This window comes from Bidens hawaiensis, unplaced genomic scaffold, assembly GCF_021521415.1.
Source record: "Bidens hawaiensis isolate Kalapana, Puna unplaced genomic scaffold, B.hawaiensis_p1.1 tig00010382_1, whole genome shotgun sequence".
NCBI lineage: Eukaryota > Viridiplantae > Streptophyta > Magnoliopsida > Asterales > Asteraceae > Bidens > Bidens hawaiensis.
Genome location: NW_027491787.1, coordinates 694,484 through 717,831, shown reverse-complemented (window position 1 = coordinate 717,831; position 23,348 = coordinate 694,484). Strand labels below are relative to the sequence as shown.

General features: G+C 34.0%; 3 protein-coding genes and 1 pseudogene across 3 annotated transcripts; 1 reads left to right on the top strand and 3 right to left on the bottom strand.

Annotated features, from left to right (window-relative positions):
• Positions 1 to 260: 260 nt before the first annotated feature.
• LOC143534966 (beta-galactosidase 1-like) lies at positions 261 to 3,488 on the bottom strand (annotated as a pseudogene).
• Positions 3,489 to 6,352: 2,864 nt separating this feature from the next.
• On the top strand, positions 6,353 to 8,283 carry LOC143534934 (polyubiquitin-like). The gene is made up of 2 exons (XM_077029300.1): positions 6,353 to 6,574; positions 7,218 to 8,283. The coding sequence occupies exons 1-2, from the start codon at positions 6,416 to 6,418 to the stop codon at positions 8,112 to 8,114; spliced, it is 1,056 nt and encodes a 351-aa protein (XP_076885415.1). The 5' UTR covers positions 6,353 to 6,415; the 3' UTR covers positions 8,115 to 8,283.
• A 648-nt stretch (positions 8,284 to 8,931) lies between these two features.
• Positions 8,932 to 13,515, bottom strand: LOC143534933 (uncharacterized). Its single transcript, XM_077029299.1, has 16 exons — positions 13,257 to 13,515; positions 13,100 to 13,163; positions 12,098 to 12,153; positions 11,941 to 12,021; positions 11,760 to 11,833; positions 11,512 to 11,594; positions 11,259 to 11,365; positions 11,029 to 11,171; positions 10,921 to 10,968; positions 10,798 to 10,850; positions 10,631 to 10,715; positions 10,498 to 10,537; positions 9,626 to 9,658; positions 9,419 to 9,535; positions 9,155 to 9,286; positions 8,932 to 9,041 (listed from the first exon to the last, which is right to left on the bottom strand). The coding sequence occupies exons 1-15, from the start codon at positions 13,429 to 13,431 to the stop codon at positions 9,162 to 9,164; spliced, it is 1,284 nt and encodes a 427-aa protein (XP_076885414.1). The 5' UTR covers positions 13,432 to 13,515; the 3' UTR covers positions 8,932 to 9,041; positions 9,155 to 9,161.
• Positions 13,516 to 14,638: 1,123 nt separating this feature from the next.
• Positions 14,639 to 19,474, bottom strand: LOC143534932 (bifunctional riboflavin kinase/FMN phosphatase-like). The gene is made up of 11 exons (XM_077029298.1): positions 19,290 to 19,474; positions 17,757 to 17,875; positions 17,243 to 17,429; positions 16,974 to 17,104; positions 16,796 to 16,865; positions 16,624 to 16,689; positions 15,733 to 15,887; positions 15,549 to 15,644; positions 15,297 to 15,448; positions 15,124 to 15,207; positions 14,639 to 14,988 (listed from the first exon to the last, which is right to left on the bottom strand). Exons 2-11 carry the CDS (start codon positions 17,824 to 17,826, stop codon positions 14,839 to 14,841), a joined length of 1,161 nt encoding a protein of 386 aa, XP_076885413.1. The 5' UTR covers positions 17,827 to 17,875; positions 19,290 to 19,474; the 3' UTR covers positions 14,639 to 14,838.
• Positions 19,475 to 23,348: the final 3,874 nt, after the last annotated feature.

The following is a 23,348-nucleotide window of genomic DNA, read 5'->3' as shown; positions in this document are numbered from 1 at the left end:
AAAGGTTTTCAACTCCTTAGTGCTTTTATGTTAGAAATACGTTTTGTGACCGTTCAAGGCTTCTTGTAGTAAACTGTAGAATGAGAATTCTAAGTTTTAGTTAGATTTAGGGATCTAATTGAAGAGTTATTTTGTAAGTAAATAACTGCATCTAAACAAAATAAAGTTGTAAGTAATTTACCTCACTAACTGAAATAACCATATAAGCAAAATTTTGACCGCTTTAGCTAAATTCGAAGTGCTCGCCACAACGCTTTTCATTATCGCCTGCAAATTAAAAAAAAATTAACTTTAAACCATACATGATAAACACTTTTAAATATTAAAAAAAATATAATTTACCTGAGATACATCGCCACATCGGCATCAGGAACCGACTTGTGCATCTTTTCATTAATAATTATAAAATTATTATGCACCTAAAGTAAACCATTAGTAACGGTTCCATCAATAATTAACAGTATTGATTTCCTATAACTAAAAAATGTTACAACGGTTAAGCAGCCCTTCCAATCTCAGTTTTGACAATAAAAGATGATTACATGATCATCCAGTTTCAAGTAACCTGTTGATTTGGTAATTTGACTTGATAAGATGGAATCAATTGGATCATGAGAAGGTTCAACGTTGGTTGCGAAGCTAATACAAAAATAAACTGTTGGTCCAAAATACCTGCACCACATCCAGAAGCCTAAACTTTTATCAAAATCATATAAATCAACAATTTGGATCAGATTTGTTTGTTACCAGATAAAAGTCAAAATGGTCATATGTTGCATACGAATCAAAATTATATCAAGGGGCAATCTGGGAATACAAAAAAAATGATACGAACCCGGACGCATCCTGAACCCTAAAGTCCTGCCAGACACGTGAACCAAATTCGGCACACATATTCACAGATTGACCTGAAAGTTCTTTTGTTTTTTTCTTGTTTTTTTTATAAATAATACTATAATTTTACATTTTTATAACAAAAAATATAATTTTATATTAAAAAATTACATTTTAATTATAAAATCTTTTGTTGATTTCTTTTGAGCTCTAAATTCTACTATAGCACACCAAGCGATTTAGTTGATTGCATAAAACACATTTTAGAAAAAAAAAATGGGTTAAACCGCTCAACCCGCAAACCCGCGAAATTGAACGAAACACAATTTGTTTAGTTAAATGGGTTTGCGGGTCAATCCGAAAACTCCCCGAACTTGTATATAGCAAACCCAAACCTGCAAATTTCGTTTTACGCTTGTCTCATGTCAGGGTTGGGCTTCAGGTTTGACTCCCGAAACAATCTGGCTCCCATATAGCTACTCTAGTTACACGCTACAATAGAAAACATAAATTAAATACTTTCTGAAGCATGTATCCAACAGATAATTAAATAAATAATTATCATTCAATCTGAAACTGACCTGAACACGTTTTTGGTACGGTATTGTCGAAAAGTAAATCATCATTTCACCTTCAAAGAAAATAATTGAAAACATCTTATCGACTTACCTAGTACAAAATGGCAAGTAACCTCATTTTAGAATGTAACATAAATGCATTCAGATTATGATCCCAATTTGGCTTGTTTTAACTTTCAACCCATTGCCTTACCCACCCGACCCACGCTTAATTTAAGACTTTGGATTTTACTTTAATACATTCAATTAAAAAGCAAAAGATACATTTTTAGAAGATCATCTTGTTCCTTACCATACATGGCTTTACTTTTTTATTCAAAAGCCCACTTGAAAAATAAAACATGAAAATAGCCATGTGGGAAAGTAATTGACAAAAAAAAAGTCCACATATTCAAAAAACTTGCATAACTAAATGATGAACTTACACAGGATCAGGAGCATCATCTTGTTTGCACATGAGCCACGGTATATCAGTTCCAAGACCAACCGCCATTTGAGCGGCCCAGTTTGTATAAGCTCGACTTGGTGCTCCATTGCAGCCTATACATATATAATCATTATTGCTAGCTAAATTTAATATACCCAGAAAATAACATTTTAAAAAAATTTACCATTTTTTAAAATTTTATGAGAAAGTGACGCGAACCATGAAAGGGCCATTATCTGTTCTGAAACTAACTTCTGGAACATATTTCAACCAAACAGGAAACCCGCTGAAAGTGAAATTGACAAGAGAAGTATTCTTTATATATAAACTTGTCAAACTACATGAATATTAATATATTATTGCTATTTATGGAATTTAAAAAGTATTTGCCCAAAGTTCCATTCAGCACAAGCATAAGGACCAACTATGAGATGAACATAGAGTCCAACTTACTTAATTAGCTTAATGAACTTCACTAAATCATACCTATCTTCAAATAATACTGCCAAAAGAAACAAAACAAAACAAAATAAAATAAAATCAACAATACTTTTTACATAGTCGGGGTTCGATTGAGTCTGTATGAACCGCCTATATTTGTACCAGAGCGGTTGGCCGGATTAAAATATATTTTTCTTTCAAAATCTCATCCTTTGTTTTTTCAAACTACATATTTTGTTAATGTTATAACTTATAAATACACACCATCAAAATAAAACACACGACTCGTTTATTGTCTTTATAACATTAGAAAAATCATAATTAGTTTTATCCTTTTTACCTCTCAAACAAAGTAACATAAAAAAGTGCAACTATATTAAAAACGGGCCCACAGATAAGACGACCGATTCGATAAAAGGTCCTGGTACAAAAACATTGCACTTACTTAACCGGGATGTGGTTCATGCCCATTTCAGAAAACACACACTACAAGAAAACAGAGTTTTAGCGGCGACAAACTCAAAATCACCACAAAAAGTTTTATCTGCGACATGTCGCCGCTAACGCTCAATATTGTTGTAGTGACAAGTTTGAATCACATATTCACATCAAACCCTCCTTCTTTTGCCTTCTGAATAAGATCCGGCCACATCTAAAGCATAATAATAAATTCTCATAAATTAATTCTAGATAGCAATTAATAAAGAAAAATAAGCAAATTGGTAAGTTTACCTTAAGAGTGTTTCTTGGGTAATGAAACGATCCAGAAATAAGAATCTTTCTTTGGCCATTAATGGAGATTGCCTTATGAAACAGAAGCAACACAGAAAAAAACACATGAACATAACAAAACCACCAATATTATTAATATTACAAGTCTTTGCATTTTGATAAGCCCCTGTTTCTTGTTACAATTAACTAACCAAATTTTAGTGAGTTGTCTTTTTACAAAGCAAGGTTTCCCACTTTACCAATTCTTTATTGCTTCCTTTACTGCAAAATTTATCTAAAAGATTCATGCGACCATAACCTAAACCTTAACTTAGACTCGCAAAGACAACGAACATTAAGAATAAATGCATAAACAAATTACCTTAATATGAGGTACAGTGATCCCTTACACTAAAGCCAGCTACAACGGTCAATATCGAGTCAACGCGGTTTAAAAATGTTCCCATTACAAGCATCTTTCTATGTTTCTGCTCCATTGAAAGAATGCCAAGTAGCCACCTGCAACAACTCATTTCTTAAAATACACAAAATAATCAAATATCTAAATTAGTTTTAGAGTTGTTTAAAATCACCTTAGTAGTAACAAAACAAAATCACCAGGTCGATTGCTATCTAGATCTGCTCCACCAATTCTGGACACCCTAATTTCTTCATTTGTATCACTCCTGCAAAGTTCAAAGCCCATATAGTTAAAAAGTTTATATATACTAACAATATTAGGATAACGTATTCATGTTTAAAGCCGAATTACTTAAAAACAAAATTTCACAAAAAAAATTATAAGAATCATTGTAACATACCTGCAAGATGTTTAATTTGACAGTTTTTGGTCCTCTGACAACTCTCTGCGCGTTGCATGACTTACAAAAGTGCAAAATATAAGCAATAGAAAACCACAAATTAAAACTGCAAAAATATTGTGATATGTGAAGTGTAGTTGTCACGAATACAGTATAAGAATAGAATAGAAAATGGAAGATGGTAATTACCAAAGATTGCAACTGAGAAACCCAAAATTGGAATTCTTAATCATCCATCTCATAAACCGGGACCTCCTCTGTATGTGTGAAGAAAAAAAGCCTATGCTTTGAAAATTCTGGTTACATATAAAGTAACATGTCTATCTAAAAATAAGAAGAAACTAATTAAGAAACCAAATGAGGTAAACTAAATTGATCTCCATATATGCATATAACACAAAAAAAATATTGATTAGATAAAAAGTGGAAAAGAAGTATCCTTTTTAGTTAAAGTTCATTCAATCAAGCAGTTGGGGGGCAAAAACCAAACCAGCATCAGAAACTGATTGAAAGTAAGATTGAGTTTGAGAAAATTCAGTGAACGAAGCTGAAATCGGTGAAGAGATATCTAGTTTGTGTTTCATTCAATCGATAGCAAATTACTGGTGGTGGTATATAACGCAGCAACTATAGAGAAACTACTCTCAATTGATTATAATACATAGATGAAGAACTACAAATCAAAACCACCCGAATCGAATATGCCGAATCCTTCATCTTCCTTTGTCGATTTACAGAAACAGTATATATATAAAAATTAAAGGCAGCAAGTGTATATATACAAAAACACATAAATTGAGCATCATTCTAATCTATACTCGCATAAACAAGCAACTATTAACAAGATTAGAGGATTTTATACTCTGATTTCAACTTTATCATAAACTCTATTGTTGCATTCATTATAAACTCCTTATGGATATTATTAATTTAAACTCACCCAAATACATTATAAACTCCTCCATTATCTCTAATATATACTTTGGTCAAAACTTTAAGTATGAACATCAATGTCTCCCTTATATACCCGACTTGAGATATACTAATTACAAAACAGCCTACAAGAAGGCTTCCCGAAACAGACTCGCACAACAGATTTGTAAATTAATAAAAACCAACTTTCACACGTTCAAAAATGACAAACTCAGACTCTTTAGACACTAGACACGACCTACTACATCATAGAATCAATAATCACTTCAAAACACATCGTTAACATCAAGTTATAGTTGTTTTAACATGCAATTATGAATCTGTCCAGCATCAGTTTTCATCAAAAACTCAACAAACTATTAATCTATGAACTAATAATCATGCATACAACCCTAACTCAATAAATAATCAATATATTTAGCATTTAGGGTTTATGATTAATATGTTTAATGATGCAAATATTCATAGAATAGATTAGATATAGTGTTTAGTTTACGTAGTTAGCACCTTAAACCTTCAAGAAGCTTGCAAGATTGATTGTATGTATGTGTGTGTGGTGTGTTTCGGTCGAACCAAGGGGGGAAGATGCCGATCGCAAGAGGGAGAAGAGGACTAGGGTTTATGGTTAAGGTTATATATATATATATATATATATATATATATATATATATTAGTTAAATAAATTACAAGTTACAACTAGCACCCTCAACTTCTATTTTGTATAATTCTAGCATAACTAGTTTATTTTCTTCATGATATGAGGTTATACATGTAAGCACCAAATTACAAATAAGCGTAACACATAGTTATAAACAATTTGATGGCTCTAAAAGGACGGGGAAGCAACGTGAGAGCGACACGTAAGATTTTCTGGTAGACAATTAGATACTTAGATATTTAGATATAAGTTCTTTAAATGTTTTTATAACCTCTGCTTATAGGAGTATAAAGATTTAAAATTTCACACATGCATATTTTTAAGATTAGGGCCTATACGAGACGTCCTTCTAATATGGTGTAGTGGTAGAAAAACTAAGTTTTTTTTAATGGAAACCCAGTTTAAATCCCCACATATAACACCTCCTGCGTACGGGGTACCTAGACAATTTTATGTTTGTCGACCTCGTTAACATACGGGACGGAGTCAAACATATAATAAAGAGCTGTCCCATTTGGACGGAGTGTGAAATTGTTTTTGGGAGAACGCATAGGTTAAATTACTAAGGGCATGTTTGGGATTGAGTTTAGAAAATGCTTATTAGCTTTTTTAGAAAGTCATTTTAAGAAGCTAGGATTTCAAAAAGCTAAAATAAAAAAAGATTTTTATGATTGTCAAATATATTTTAACTTATTGATTTTTAAAAAAACACTCAACTAAAGTCAATCCCAAACATGCCCTTGCAATGAAAATAATAAATAAACTACTGTCACATCCAATTCATTTATCTCCTTCCAATTCCATCATCATTGTCATGGCAAAGGTAACGATTTATATTTCTTCTGCGTGTTATTTGCTTGATTTTGAAATCGTTTGATGAGATGTCGTTGTTTCGATTGATGGGGATTTATTTACGAAAATCACTAGACAGTACGTACGTCGGATTTATGTATAGGTTTTTATTTGATCTTTTCTTCCTTTATTATTACTATTATTAATTTTTTTTGTATAGATGAAGTTGTTCATCAGGACCACAACCACAGGTAAGGCCTTCCCTTTGAAGGTTAAAGGCTCGGACACGTTCGATATTGTTATGGCCAAGATCAAAGTAATGCCGCATGAATGCAGCAACATTGACAACTGTTCGTGCCTTCCTTCCGTCATCACAAAGGTACCGATTTATTACTTGTTTTGTTCGCATGGTGACTTTTCGAATAGTAGCATGTTTGTGTTTTGTACATTTGGATCAAGTATGTTACATTTGTTTTGTTTGTATGTTTTGTACATTTGGATGAGATTGAGACCGGCGTATTCATCAATGTGACTAATGAAAGCCTATAAACGAATCGAACAAACAAAAACAAGGGCATATGTTCGTTCATGTAACTTTAAACAAATACGAACACTTAATCGGACAGATATTTATGTTCATTTTCGTTTATTTTAAAAAAGAACATTTGTGTTCGTTTATATTTCTTTGTTTGTAATCTAAGGGAACATAACTAAACAAAGATAAACGAACATAAATGAATATAGATGAACAAATGTAAGTAAACACAACAAACATAAATGAAAACACTTAAATGAACACAAACTAAAAAAATATAAAACATTTAATTAGATGATTCATCCAGATAATAATTAATTATTTTCAATTAATACATAAACAAACATAAATAAACGAACGGAACATATGTTCATGTTCGTTCGTTTAATAAATAAACGAACTTCCCGCCGAACGGTTCACCGAACGTTCGGTTCGTTTACAGGCCTATGTAACATTTGGGTGATATGTTCTTTGATTCTTTATATAGATGCTGCTGGTCATCAGGCCCACCACAGGCAAAACCATCACTCATGACGTTAACGGCTCCGACACGCTTGATCTTGTTAAGGCGAAGACCAGACACACTTACAGCCTTGACAACCGTGACATTCGTTGGGAACTCATCCCCGAACCTGTGTACTGGGAAAAGTGGTGGTCGACGCTGATATTCGTGCGTGTTGTCAATAATGGAAATACCATCACCCTGGCAGTTAATAATTGCAGTGAAATTTTCGACTTGATGCACCTGATCCGCTGCGAGAAAGGTATTCTCCCCTTCAGGCAGACGCTATTCTTCGCTGGAACAAGACTCGATAATAAAGCATGCACGATGGAAGACTACAACATTGATGAAGGATCCACCCTGGATCTTGTGCTGATGGGGACTAAACGAAAACCCGATGTTTTTTTGGAGTCCACCGATGAAACGGATGAGAACCATTGGTTGGTTCTTAACGACCGCAAGATCAAAAAAGTTAAAAAGTCGATTGAAAAAATGGCTGGCGTTTCCTTAGAGCGGAAGAAGCTGGTCCGTCCTGGAGAGGAGCTTGACGACAACTGCTTCCTGTCAAATTACGACATCCACGAGGTCACCTTCTGGCTTGTGGATGATGCATTCATGAGGAGAAGCGTGTCGATGACGATTTACATCCAGTTACCCGTCACTCAGAAGACCATTTGTCTAAATGTCGAAAGCACAGACACCATTCGCGCTGTGAAAGCCATGATTCAGTCCCGGAATGGCATTCCTAGGGGTCGACAGGTTTTGTTTTTGCCGTATAAGCGCCTGAACGAGGACACCTTCACCCTTGCAGACTACTTTATCCCAGATGGATCCACCCTCTATCTTGCTCAAGTACTTGGTGAGAACATGTTTCGCACTTAGCAACATGAATTCACGCTCAAGTACTTGGTTAAACATAGTTTCTTTATCTTTACATAAATCAAGAACTGTATTGCTTGATGTACTGTATTTGATTCAAGGAGTTAAAGATTTGATGGATGTAAAACTGTTTTTGACTTTCTAAGTTTAGTTCATATGTCTGCTTCGAATATGTTTTTATACTTATTACAGATAAATATATGTATAACCACTGTGTACCCGATTAGCTTTGTACCCTGCATACCTGGCCCGTTTATTATTTAGAGGGTAGGGTCCTAGGTCCATGTTTCTTTCTTAAAGGGTAAAGTGTCCGGGCCGGGTCTTGGGTACACAGGGGTGGGTCCTACTTTTGATATTTTTTATATATCATGTAGTCATGAAATAAGCCTGTATGCGTTTGAGAGAACAATCTCATTTGACCCGTATGAGTTATGACCTTTCGTATCAGGCAACGAGTGAAAGTTGAGTATTGAAAACTAAGAGCATTCTCATCCGGATCTCCATCCTCATCTTTATAATTACACTACAAAACACTATATTTCTCTTTCATGTTCAATTAAATAATATTATTTTATACATTTATCATTACAGTATTCTCTCTCCTCTACTCACAACCAATTCAACAAATATTAGAAAAATAAATAAGGACAAACAAAGTTTCCCCAAATTTACAAAAAATCACTATCTTTTCTCTCTCCACCCTATAATTTACACTCACAGCCACTCAAAACCTCACCCTATAATTTATAAACTCTCCTCACAATAATATAGGGAATGGGTTGGGAATGCTCTAATATCCCTATAATCATTTTCGCCAAACATAATGAGACATCTAGAACCTAAGCTCATGTAGTTTCAGACTAACGATAATTAAGACAGATGATTAAATACATAAGACTCAATTAATAAAAGCTGAAAACGGATCATAATCTTAAGCATGGACAATAAAAAGTAAAAACCATTCTCCAACAATTTCAATGTACATTGTTTCTACAAAACTTGCAACATTCCAAAATATGGATTGCTAATACGAAAAAATTGACCTTTAGATCAAGAGTCTACGAACGAGTTTTCTTGATCAAATTGACTTTTGGAGTCAACATGCTCGGTGGTTGCAGCATAATCCTCAGCTGAGTAAACAGAGAAACTCCAAACCGAAGCACAATTTTCGTCATCTGCAGGAGATATACTAATGGTATTAAGAACATTGTTTAAAACTGTAAAAGTATATATGAGGTTTAATGAATCCAAATCATATTATAATTTCGTTTGTGGAATTAATCAGTAAAAGAGTTAGAAAAATATACCTGATAAAGTCAAACTCAAATCACCATCGGTGTCATCAAGAGCTCCAAATCTTCGGTGTCCTGATGCAGTGGCAGCCATTGGCAAAAACGGATGGAAAGAGAAACCACTAACCGTGTCTGCACCCAAAGCATTTATAAATTAAAATTACAGACGTGTTAGTTAAGTCTCATTTAAAAATATATATAAGAAGTGCGAAATAGTAGTACCTGATGCAGCTTGAAAGCTCGAGACCCATTGACCTGTTTGAAGATCATATCAATCAATCAATCAATCATACCCAGTAAAATCCCACCGACAGCAAAGCTATAAGTAGGGTCTGGGGAGGGTGGGATGTAGGCACACCGTACCTCTATCCAAAGGAATAAAGAGGTGGCTTCCAGAGAGACCCTCGGCTCTAAGAACATGTGTATGAAGCAAAATAAAGAAAATCAAAGTTTAACAGTTATATAAAAACTACTACTAATTATAATAATATTAATAAAAAGATCACAGTTTGACAGCTATAAAAAAGCTAATAATAATTATAATAATAATAATAATATATGTAAGGGAAATACCATTATGGTATGTGACCTAAATAAGTTAAGTCTAAGCCCTAAGGTATTCAATTCTCTCTAAAAATCCTTAACTTTAATTCTACTTCTCCACGAACTTCTATCCTCAACCATGTCCTCGGAGAGGTTTAGGTCTATCAAATCATGCCTAATCCTCTCATCCCAAGTCAATTTCGGTCGTCCTCTACCCCTCCTCCCCTCTATAGTAATGTTTTCTACGGATCTAACAGGATTCGTCGTCTGTCTTCTCTTTACATGTCCAAACCATCTCAATCTCCACTCTCTTATCTTGTCTGCTATGTTCGCCACCCATAATCTCTCGCGAAACACAACGTTTCTTATTCGGTCTAGTCTTGTGTGCCCACACATCCAACGTAGCATTCTCATTTCTGCTACCTCCATCTTCCGCACTTGTGCCTTCTTGATGGCCCAACAATCTGTTCCATATAGCATTGCAGGTCTAACTGCCACCCTATAGAATTTTCCCTTTAGTTTAGTCAGGAAACTCTTGTCGCACAATATACCTGTGGCTGTTTGAAGATCATATATATGTACCAAACCATCCTACATTCACATTTTGTAAAATAATTAATCTACTAGAATGTGTTACAGAATTACACTAGAGTTTAGTCATAAGTGAAAATTTTACAAAAATACCTGTCCACCAGTACCAAGATGTCGACCATAGGGCTCAGTGTCAAACTGTATCCGTTGATTGGTCGTCTCAGTCGACCTATATAACCTAACAATATTAAACAAAGGAAAACATCAGACTTGAATATATAATCATTTGTAAATATTACTAAAGAAAAAAAGGTACCTACTTGTATACAATTTCAACAGTCTTGCGTATGTCCCAGCATAATATATACGGATCCTACACAAATAGCATATAATAATAAGTAGGAATTTAACTAATTACTATAATGAAAAAACAGTAATTATACCTTTCGCCCCCCTGTATAAAGGTAATTTCCATCTTTGGAGAATTGAACCTGTAGCAATATTAGTGATTTTCTTAATAATGATTAGAAGCAAACCTGTAGCAAACTTACATGTGTGACCCCACCTTCTTGACCATGTAACACATACAATTGTTCCATATTATCTTCCCTATGTATTGCGGTAGTTTGACTATATGACCCTGTAGCAAGCATCCCCGTGTGACTTGGAGAAAAGGCAATTGAAGATATGATACCTGAAAGCAACGAATGTATGATTGCAGTTAAAATTTATTTTAACATTAGAAGAATTATTTAAAGTGGACATGTGACCAATAACCAACCTGATTGGCCTTCCTTATTTCCTTGAATAGTTAAATGTTGTTCAAAATCTCTACCGGGACGATGAATATCAAATATCCTGATGGACTTGTTGTAACCAGCAAATATCCTGATTTACAACATCTTTTCAGCATCAATATTTTCTAACTAATAATTTGTACATTAGAACAAGGTGACAACCAGAATTATAAAAAATACTGAATAAATCCTTTAAAGTTTTGCAGCTTTAGTTTCTTACAGTAAGTAGAAGCTTACTTAGTCCCTGTGGGGTTGAAACCAATTGAAAATGCAGCAGTTATTTCATCCATGTTATCATATGCTCTATATGTGCAACGTAACTGCAATTACAGTTTAAATGAAGTGTTTCATAATATGATATAACACAAAAAGTATTCATGATATAAAACATACTTGTAATGCTCATTTAGTGACATTTAATACATAGATAATATTTCTAAGATATCAGTGAAAAATTTAATTCACTCAAAGATATGATGACGCACCTGGCCTGTACTCGTATCCCAGAGATGAATAGGATGGTCCCGCGTTGTAGTTGCAAACACACAAGAGACCGGATCTACAATACAATTAGAGTGCATAGTTCTGGTTAAAGGACGATTTACATGCAAATAAAACTAAAAAAATTAATAATAACGGAAAAGGATTGCCATTAAAGAGATGCACCTGAAGCAGACATGTAAGGGTACCAACAGTAATCATATATGGATTCTCCCTCAGTTATAGCAAGGTTCGCAGGAAACGAATCTGCAAATCACAGGTATGATGAGACATAAAATACTAAAGCTTTCCTGTAATTATGAAATATAAATTATAAACTAACCTTCAGTAGCAGCTGAAGAATAAATATTTTCATCTGCATTGTTTTCATAATCTGGTCTGCGTAAGAATAAAAGATTGATAACAAATGTATAAAGTATAAACCTCATGGTCAACGGGGTAAAAATTAGGGGACTGCTCTAGAAACACTCAAGATCAGATCAATAAAAAGCTCAAATAAAGTGAGTTTAGTTAGTGAGCCCGAGCTCGAGTCTTGTATGGGAAGATCATTTAGACTCATCGAGCCTTAATTGTGTATTTTTAAACTTTAGCTCTTTTAGACTTCTACGCATTAACTTCAAACTATACAACGGAGCTCGAGTCGAGCTTTGGCTCGTTTAAGGCGTGACACGCTTACACGAGCTCAACTCGATGTTAGGCCCGTTTAAGGTTTCTCGAAAATATGGAAATAATTTAAAATGCTAATAGATTAATTACTAAATAATACACGAGCCGAGCTCCAGCTTGTGAAAACGACTCCCGAGCCCGAGCCCGAAAAAAAGAGCTTGAAACGAGCAGCGCCTTATTGAAAGTAATTAAAAGTGTTAATAAATTTATTAATAAATAATACACAGGCCGAGGCCTAAGCCAAGCTCGAGCTTGTTAAAAGTTTAAAACGACACTCGAAGCAAGCTTAAGCTCGAGCTCTGGCAAGTCAAAACGAGCCGAGCTCGAGCTCTCGTAAGTCACAGAGCCAAGCCAAGCTCGAGCTACAGAAAAAGAGCTCAAGATGAGTAAGTCAAAACGAGCCAAACTCGAACTAGTGAACCGGCTCCCGAGCTCAGGCTTTAAAAAAAGAGCTCGAAACGAGCCAGGCTCAAACTCAAGCTCTCTCAAGTCAAAATGAGCCGACCTCGAGCTCTCGGAAGTCAAAACGAGCCTAGCTCAGTCCTCGTCCAGCTCGTTTGCATCACCGGGGGTGAAATTGATTTAACCAGGGCACTTGAAAGTTGAAACAATCAAAGCAGTGAGAATTATTAATTAATTAATTATATAAACAACTTACAATGTGAATAGACTAAGAGTATTATCATCAGAGCTCGTCAAAAAGCACGAACCATCTGGTGACCTAAACCAAAAACAATCAATAATAATCATTAAAATACGAGCAAAATATTCTATACATTAAGCAACAATATTATTGAATTGAATCGTATTTACCCATTTGACGCCCTTGAGGAAGTTATTAGGGTTATTAGAGGCTCTAAAATGTTTATAAAAATGGTAGGTTTTGTAAGGAGGAATATCCAAACGAATTGCTGCCGGATAATAATTATATTCCGATTGGTTATCGGCCGTCGGTTGTTCGGTTTCTACGAGCTGCTGTTGCTCCTCCATTTTCACTGAGTCAACTCAGTAACTAGAATTTATTGATTTAATTATAAGAGCGCCAAAATTAACAATATGAGCGCTCGATTGCATAGGTTAGGTTGCTTAGTCGAGTCCAACAGGTCATAAGCAGTGAGGTTACTTACTCGATTGCAAAAATTATGTCAACTTAGTAACTTTTGGTTTTAGCCTTAAGCTGTAAGGTTACTTAGTCGAGTCCTACGGGTCATATGCGTTTAAAAGAATTGAGTTTTTAGCTGAGTCTAATGATGTAGTGTTTAAAAGATTGAGTTTTTAGCTGAATCTAACGGATCATGAATAGTAATATTATGATTCCAAGATCTATCGATGTAGTGATTAAAAGAATGAGTTTTGCTACTCCAGAAAGGAGATTGCGACGCAGCTTGTTGCTCGGTTGTCCTTTACTTTGATGTAAACACTTTATATTTAGATGAATAAAGGTACTTTATGTGGGAAAACAAAAGGTTGTCAATCTTATTTTAGTACGGGTTGACTTTTTTTTTGCATACGATCTTCATACACCACCATGGATCTTCACACACCACTTTTTGTTTATACGGTTCATATATGGTTATACGAGCCATTTAGGACCAGAGTTTTGTCAGTTTGTGTCAGACTTAATGGAGTTTAAGTCTTATACAGTTATACGGCTTGTATATGGCTATACGGGTCGTATGCTGCAAAAAGTTTTTTTGGTCCCCTCCGTACACTTGTCAGTCATGTGTACGCTACTAGTCACCAATACCTGAATTTGAACCCCGAGACAAGATGGTGGTGCCGAGTTTAAAAGAAACTGACAATGAAAGATGGGTAGTACTGTATCAATCCCCTCACCCGTGCCGTTTCCGTTCTCTCCCCTTAACGGTTTGGTTTTAGTTTTCAACAATTTAGTCTTGATTTACAGTGATCAAAATCATAACAATCATAACTAACAGTTTAGCTTATAATTTGACATAAAATTGCCAAAGAGCGAATCACGAGCACCCTTAGTTTCTTATCGCCGAAAATATCACCAAGTCACAATTATAAGAGCATCTAAGAACAAACCATTACCATCTTATGAGCTAGTTTAGTAACTATATGCTTACAAAATAGTAGACCTAATATCCATCATCAAGCTTATGAAACACCCTGTAAACATCAAATTACTTTGCCAACATGCATCATCCTACTCCTAAGGGACTAGTATTTTTTTTTCTTTCAAAATACACAATTCGTACTCTCGGAAAACTGGGTGACTTGAAGTCCCAATAAACATCAAATTACTTTGCGAAAACGCATCATTCTTAGTAGTCCAGATTACATTTTTTTTAAATATATAACCCACAATACATGGAAATCTGTTAATGGAACATGAAGTATGTATCATCTTTGTATGGTGATAAAAAATCAATGTCACAAATTATTTTGTTGAGCAAGTGCAATGCTTTTGAAGTATGTCTCATCTTTGTACTTGGCGTATAAAGGAAGATCAAGCGCACTCTCAGCAATTTTCCCGTCTTCGTTTATTTTAGCAATAAGGCTTTCCAGCGACGGAAAGTTGGCCTGTCATCCATCACAATAAAATCATAACCCATATTTGAACCAACACAACTTCATCTTGGAATCATGAAACTTTTTAATGATTTAAATTACTTATTGGATTAGTTCAAAATTATTTTGGTAAGGATTTATCTCTACCTCGGGTCGAATATAGCCAACAATAACAAGATGTAATTCTTCTCCATAGAAATCTTCATCAAACTTATGAAGCAACCATGGTTCCTAAATTTAAAAAAGGAAGGATTAACAAAACACGGGTTAAAAACTTATAATTTTAAGATAAATATAATGTTTAAAAAGATTATACTCACTATAGTCTTTTCGGTGTTATCAAAGTACGGGTTCCAACCAATGCTCATAACCATCTTGTAAAATCCCCGGTTTGATAATTTGGCCCAACCAAAATATACACCCGCAGGATGCTCAGAAACAACGGTTGCATACCCTTCCACTGATAGATTAGCTGAAACGGTAAAGGTCGTTGGTTATGTGCAGAATTGGTGTAAACATACTAACTTTAAAAAAGATAAATGCAAGTGAAGATAAGATGAAGGTGGGGAAACCTGTTGGTATTCCAAGCACCTTTGAGCCCCGACCATAACCTTTGATGACGGGACCGCCTATATGCCAAGGTTCTAAGGGTAAAGTACCATTTATCCCTGAAAATGAAGAACATTAAATTAGTGAATACAGCTGACATATAAGTGAGTTTACTGGAATATGTATAAATTAGTGAGAAGTATTTACAATCTTCAAATGGAGGTAGGCCCCACTTTTCAGGACGTAGGTCGAGAAGTGAATTGATCACCTCGTCGGCTTCAGTGTAAAGATGGGATTGTTTTGGAAGAGATGGTACAACAACCACTTCCATGTCAGCAGCTTTAGCAGCAGCAACACCTGGCCTGACGTGTACACATCATTGCTATTTTAATAATCATTTTAACATCAAGAAGACAATTTATAAGCATAAAAACAGTTTCCTGGGTTTCAGTTTAACAATTTGTCATCTCTTTATGTACAGAAGGGTGTACAAAATTGTTTTCTAAAAGTTGAGCTAGCAATTTATCAAACAGTTGACAGGCGTTTTAGTTCATTTCTGAAGGATCAGACTATAAGCACACCACTGACATACTATCCACACACCCATGACAGGTTATACAAGCCGTATAACATTTCTGTAATATCATACGCACCGTATTGATAGCTCTTAATGGCCCATTATGGTCTTTATTATGTCAAATTAGGTCTTGAAGGGTTATATAAGGTTGTAGTTAATCACGCTATATGATAATGAGCAATAACACATTATAGATCTTAACATGTCTTAGTGTGGTGTATTGGCTCATTCATGATTTAATTAACCGTATTGGGCCTTAATGGTCATCATGGCTGTTAGTTGACCAATATTGACTCTAGTTAGCCATTACTGACCAATATCGATCCTAACTAGCCATCATTGACCAATATTGACCCAAACTAGCTAGAATTATCAATATTGACCCTAACTAATCGGGCCAAAGGTGGTCTGCAATAGTTATACGGACTGTAAAAGGTTATAAGGCCGTATACCTTTACTAAAAGTGACTAACGTGACAGTATTATGTTGTGTCAGGGGTGGTGTATGTGTATCAAACTTACAGTGAATCTTCAATGACAAGACATTTGGAAGGATCAATGCTAAGCCTCTTTGCTGCTTCCAGGAATCTGATAATGGAAAAAAAGTACAATGTTAAAGATGAGAACCGTCATCTAATACTTTATAATAAAAAGACACAAACTAACTAGACCAACTCAGCATGTTTCATCTTACATTTCAGGAGATGGCTTTCCTGCTTTTACTTCATCACCAGCAACAATGGCTGTGAAGGATTCTTTCCAAGCTGAAATCAGGAACTTGTAAGATAACAACTTAAAATATGTAACCAACTTGTCTAAAAGCTTGTAGATAGATGATTCAATGTGCTTATCATAATTAATCTTCAACTTACTAGGATGATAACTGATCTTTTGTTCAATGCTATCTCTTGGAGAATTAGAAGCCAATGCCATTTGCACTCCATGGCCTCTCAAATGTTTAATCAAACGATAGGCGCCCGGTAAAGCTTTGAGTTTGCACCATCTAGCAGTATGAAAAATATAATCAGAACACGTATCTAATGTTCCATACCATTTGTGATAATAACTTGGTTTTTCAAACATTTCCATCCAGATTATGTCTAAATAAGTAAAAAACTAACAGCAAAGGCAGGATTATAACTGATCAGAGAACATTGGGGAAATTTCTGAAAGCAAATCTTCTTTTGACAAAGGAAGTCCATAATCCTCAACAATAGCAGCTGCAGCTTCTATAGGCGTTTTCCCAATAATCTTTTGTGCTTCTCTCCCATCCCATTTCTTCTTGTATTTAACCAAGTAAACTTTCAAGATTTCACTCACAATACCATCTGTCGTAAAGATATGTTTCAGCTAATGAATATCAAGTCATGCATCAGCTTAACCTTTGAAATCATGCTGATTAAGGGGCTGCTTGGTCAGAGGTAGAGTGTGTTTAGTTCACTTAAAAGACACCTTGTAATGGTCCACGGATCCTTTTAACGGGTAAGTTTTAAAAACATGCTGACCGATTCAGAGGCTACCTCTTAATCGGCTAGGCCTCTTAATGGCTCAGCACAAGGTTGCCAAACAGCCCCTTAAGCAACAACTTAAGGTTCAACAACTATATACACATCAGAAAGCAAAAATAAAGTAAGATTTCAAGGATAAAAGGCTACCTGTATTTACAAGTGTTCCATCCAAGTCAAGTATCACACATGAAGCCAGCTTCCGTATAGAGTTCATCATCCAATTTATCAGGACCAGGCGAATACTTTAGGCTCGCAATCACAAAACTCTACGATAGCAATACAGATTGGTTTAGACATATGCCAAACTTTTAGAAAGTAACAGGGAGTGTGCAATCATTAAAGGGGAAATCACATTAAATTCGTTGTATTTCCAGTTTGTCCATATACCAAGTGTAATTTCAGTGTATTAGTATATTCGATTAACACTGACAGGTAATTTGAACTAATGCCTGGCATATTGTTGGAAATCAGGCCCTGGATGTATATAGCCGTAACCATCTATTTATATTAAATAACTTCCTAAACATACGACCACCCAAACTCCTAATAACGTGCAATTAAATCGAATTACAACACCGATAAGCATACTTATAAATTAAACCTATCTCTTGACTCTTTCACGAATCACGGTTCACTCCCTTTAACTTCAACACATTCACTAGTTAGGATTAACTTCCAATAACAATTTCATTCAGGCATTTTATCAAACATATGATCTTCATATTATCCAACCTATTAATATTAAATAACTGCGTAAACATACTAGGACCCAAACTCGTAATATCTAGTTATTCAAACAGTGCATAAACACGCATTTAAATCAAACTATTAAACCGATAAACATACCTATAAACAAAACTTATACTAATCAGGTTTAACTTCCACTACAATTTTCATTCAGGCATTTTATCAAACACCTAATCTCCACAATATCTAATCTATTTATGTTAAATAGCTTCCTAAACATACGAGGACCCGAACTCGTAATATCTAGTTATTCATACAGTACATCAACAAGCACTTAAATCAAACTCTATGTAATCAATATCGGTGGTATCTCGGTTATCGGTCAAAATATCAGTACCGATAATATCGGCGATATTTCACCAATATTCTCGATATCAGCGTTTTAAGTCTTAGTTTTCAACTTTTAGTGTTTAATGTTAGTGTTTTGAGTCTTAATCAGCTACTACTTGCTACAATTGCTAGTGTTTTGCAAGTTGTAAAAGGATAATTTGTTAATAGTACAAGAGTATACTGAATTGTTACTGTTAAACTGCTATATATATAAATTCTGCATGATATTAAAATTACCGATATCCCACCACAATAACCGATATATGATATTTTTCCATATTAACTAATAACTACATAGATATATGTCAAATTCAATAGCATAATATTATTCAGCACACACATACAAATTTCATTCAGGCCTTTTATCAAACACCTAAAAGTAAACAAACTAACAAACCATCAGTATCACTAGTTATCTAATCACATAATATTAATTCCGTACACAAGCATTTTATCAAACACCTAATCTACATAACATAACATCCAGTACAATAATTATACTCCACAAAACTTAATCCAATCATACATATCCAAATCAACAAAACAAATGCAATCCAATTGTTAGGGTTTGATACAAAGAAATGAAATCTGTACCGTACGTACCTTCGATTTAATTATTTATTAAACTGAATTGATAATCGCTAACGAAAGAGCACTAGTTCTACGGCCAGATGTTTGTTTAGCAGATTGATTATTAATGACGGAATTACGTGACGGTAAATTACGTTGTGTGGTGAAATCGGACTGATAAAACAAAGCTTTATCGTGTTTGTTTGTTAATGAAAACATCATGTTAGGTGTGAGTGCGAGATGAACTTATTATTATTATTATTATTATTATTATTATTATTATTATTATTATTATTATTAAAAGTTTAAATCATAGGTCTTGGATTATATGGACTTGTCAATAGCGGTCCTCGGATTAGCGGTGCAAACGAGACGAGCCGCGGGAGAGTTAATTTAAGCTTTCCAACCTCGGGCCTCGAATAAAGCTCGTTTAGTTATCGGCTTGAGCATTAAATGGGAAGTTTTTTAGACTCGTCGAGCCTTAACGAGCCTTGCATGTTTTCAAGTTTTACGGGTATGGACCTTTGTGCGTTAATTTACACTCTAGCCTAGTTTCGCTCATTTAAGGTAATACACGAGCTCGAGCCGAGCTTAGGCTCGTTTTAAGTTTTTTTTCTCAAAATATGTATAACTAACTAAAAACATATATAAATTAATTAATATTAATAAACGAGTGGTTTGAAAAATCAACTCAGAATTCGAGTCCAAGCCTTAGAAAAAGAGCTTGAAAAGATCCTAACGGGAGCATTGTCGAGCTTGGGCTCACCTCGTTTACACATGTACCTCGTATAATGAAAAAGTCGAAAACATGTGTAGTTACGTTTATAACTCGATAAACGAGTGAAATTGTATTGGTCGTGATATGATAGTCTAAAGTTTTCTACTATGCCTTACTAGTTCAAAGATCGGCGGTTGATTGTGTGAATTGTGAAAACACGTTCTAATATCGAATTCCAAAAACCAGCCAGACAGGAAAGGCACTTAGTAGAACTGAGATAATTTGGTTGATTACTTGGTGTGTGAATGTAAGTCATAGTGTAAAGATGAAATATCCTCATATGCATGGAATACTAGGAGACTTAACATAAAATTTAGATGGAAGTCAGTGTAAAAAACTAAACCGGGGGCAAAAAAAAGGTTCATATAAAAGATAGAGCGAAAATCATTCTCTTAAATTACCCATTTCAAATTTAAGATATTCAAAAGCATAAAATTTAATTTAGTAAAATTTAAATGAAAAGAAAATTTTATCATTTACAAGAATAGTTCATTACGGTTAGAAAACTATAACACCCCAAGTTAACAAAATTATTTAACTTCATTCAGTCAAAAGGACAAGAAAATAAGAAATAAAGAAATCTTCAATGTAGGTCAATAAGTGAGAATAAATAAATTAAAGGACCCATTTTATCGTATGTGTAACTAAAAATAACAAAATTTGTAATTTAGTCTTTAAACATAACTAGGTTAGGTACCCGTGTGCATCACGGGTTTAATAAATTTAAATTTGCAAGTCTAAAAACATTCGAAATATCATAAAAAAAAATTAGTAACACATTAATCATAAAACATGTAAAATATTATATGATCGAACACAAGATAGATGATACAGTTTTTCATCTAGTGAGTAAAAAAATACAAAAAGTGGTAAATTACAGTAACTACAGACGAAATTAAGTTGCAATCAAATTTAACGAAGTTAAACATAAATCACAAATCTTGAAATATTAATAATTTGTAAGTTTACCATCTGCATCCAATATTAAAATTTTGACTTCGTCTCTGCTCTTGATAGTGTCACATACAACTGTCCATGGCTGAAAACCGGCTGTGTTAAATACAAACAACTTTGACAGTGACTCTCCTGGGCTATTGTTCATCTATGAGGTCAGATTTCCAAGTACAATCTGGCACCCGATATCCTCAAATTAGTTGATTATCAAACCTTTTATTGTACCTATAATCATAAACACATACTTATATTACAAATACTAATATATAAGCTTTAAACATGCAGTATATGTGAGTGCCTATATGGCTAAAATTATATGATAAAAAATTGTACAAAAACATTTTCTTCAAAATTACGAAAAAGAACATCAAATAGGTATCATATGAACACAAAAGTGTACAAAAATCCTTCAGGTAATCAACATAATCACAAACTTATAAGTTATATGCATGTATATGAAAAAGAACATTTATTTAATAATTACAAAAGCAAACATCAAATAGATATGCAAGTGTGTTATGGTTGATTAACTATATTAGATAAAAAATATATATATATATATTTGTTGTGAATGAGTCTTTGAGAAACAAAATTACCTGACCCAGTTGTAGCTCGATTTGAATTATATTTTATCTCTAAAAGTTTCTTTAATAATGCCTGCAATGCTCCAGAAAAAAGGCAACATAGCCAATTATGTAAATCAATAATAAGCTGCAACCTAACAACGGATCATGTTGCAAGTAAAATGGGTCATCAATCTTACATTTTTATCATTAAATTTAACAGTAAGTTAATATCATACATTAATAACTTGGAAGCTATAACATACCCAAGTATGGTGGCTAACACGTGTGTACTTCAACTCTGCAAGGCGATGCATCTAAAGGGAATGTAAGACCGCCCAAATAAGCTTGGATGCCTAAGAAATTAGTGGTATGTTTGGTTGTCCGATTATATCTCACAAATATAAGCCAAATAATAAAGGCAGTTGTAGCTCTATTACCTGCAAAATTAGCCAAAACATGAAACTTTATAATATGGCATTTTAAAAAACAGTCCTAATTTTAAATAGAAAAAAAACGATATAATTCAATGTACAGTTACTTTTACATACATATGCAACATATAATTACATATATCACTTTTTCATAATAAACTGCAACATTAATTCTTTCAATCTTGTTCAAGGCAAACTACAACATTAATTCTTCCAATCTTGTTCAAGGCATAAAATAGATTAAACTCATACTATGAGTAATTATCTCAAGATTTAATCCCATAATAACTACCAAACCAGAAGCCACCAAAGGTAAAACCTGTTCAACCTATCCAAATGTTTTTCCAGCAAATGAAGTTTCTACATCGAGTGATGCTAGTGCAGTGGCTAAACCCATATTGCAAATAATATCGTCTCCAAAAAATATATTTAAACTATTTATATATAAGTTAAGTGCAAAAATAAAAAATGAGATGGTACAAATAATTTTATACTCAATTGATCTACTTACCTACTATACTTTTTCCGGACCCAAATGCATCTAAAATGGTGATGGCATTCCTACCACTATCATAGTTATTAAAGCAAGGTAATTCTACAAAGTTGATGTTTTTACCAATATAACCAAAGGTTAATGGTAGAACACTTAATGAGCTATAGGCACGTAGACAAAAAAAAATCGATATATATATATTTTTTTTCAAATAATTTTTATTTTATTATCTTTTTTTTTAAATAATTTTAATCGATATTTGTAACTATAATTTCATATTTGGAAACACAATAATTAAAATCAGCTAAACTTATATAAGATAACAAATTTAATTGATCAATGAACCCCAACAGAAGTAGTATACATGATATACATCCCCAAGCCAAAACATCAAAAAGTTTGTAAAACACATAGAAAGAAGGAATTAAGAACGAATTGTGTACCTAACCGCCATAGCAAGATTTAACAAAACTGTTTTCTGATCGGAATTGAAGAATACGGTGCCAGATTTGATCAAAACATAAGAATACGGTGGCCAGATCTGATAGAATAAGAAGAACCGGATCTGATTGAATAAGAAGCATACGATGGCCGACTAAGAAGAATACGGTGGCCGGATCGTTGAGACATGGATGATAATATGATAGGAATTGCATGACTGAAGAGAAGAGAAAGAGAGAATAGATTTTGGTAAGGATGATTTAGGGTTTGTATGAATGAACTCTCGAGTGGGCAAAAGTAAAATTGCACTAATTTTGGCGTTATTTTACTAATCTCGTGAAAATAACGTTAAAAGTGGGGGAAGGTTATTCAGGCATCATGTGGTGGCGTTGATAGCCGAAAGACAAGGGCACATGCACCAATCAGCCG

Excerpts from the sequence above, each read along its gene's own strand:
- LOC143534934 (XM_077029300.1), top strand. The coding sequence starts at position 6,416 with ATGAAGTTGTTCATCAGGACCACAACCACAGGTAAGGCCTTCCCTTTG. Across the intron at positions 6,575-7,217 it reads TTCCTTCCGTCATCACAAAG|ATGCTGCTGGTCATCAGGCC; the intron begins GTACCGATTTAT and ends TTCTTTATATAG.
- LOC143534933 (XM_077029299.1), bottom strand. The coding sequence starts at position 13,431 with ATGGAGGAGCAACAGCAGCTCGTAGAAACCGAACAACCGACGGCCGAT. Across the intron at positions 12,022-12,097 it reads TTCTTCAGCTGCTACTGAAG|ATTCGTTTCCTGCGAACCTT; the intron begins GTTAGTTTATAA and ends TGTGATTTGCAG. Across the intron at positions 11,366-11,511 it reads TTCAACCCCACAGGGACTAA|GATATTTGCTGGTTACAACA; the intron begins GTAAGCTTCTAC and ends GTTGTAAATCAG.
- LOC143534932 (XM_077029298.1), bottom strand. The coding sequence starts at position 17,826 with ATGATGAACTCTATACGGAAGCTGGCTTCATGTGTGATACTTGACTTG. Across the intron at positions 16,866-16,973 it reads AAAGATCAGTTATCATCCTA|CTTGGAAAGAATCCTTCACA; the intron begins GTAAGTTGAAGA and ends TCCTGATTTCAG. Across the intron at positions 16,690-16,795 it reads GGAAAGCCATCTCCTGAAAT|ATTCCTGGAAGCAGCAAAGA; the intron begins GTAAGATGAAAC and ends TTCCATTATCAG.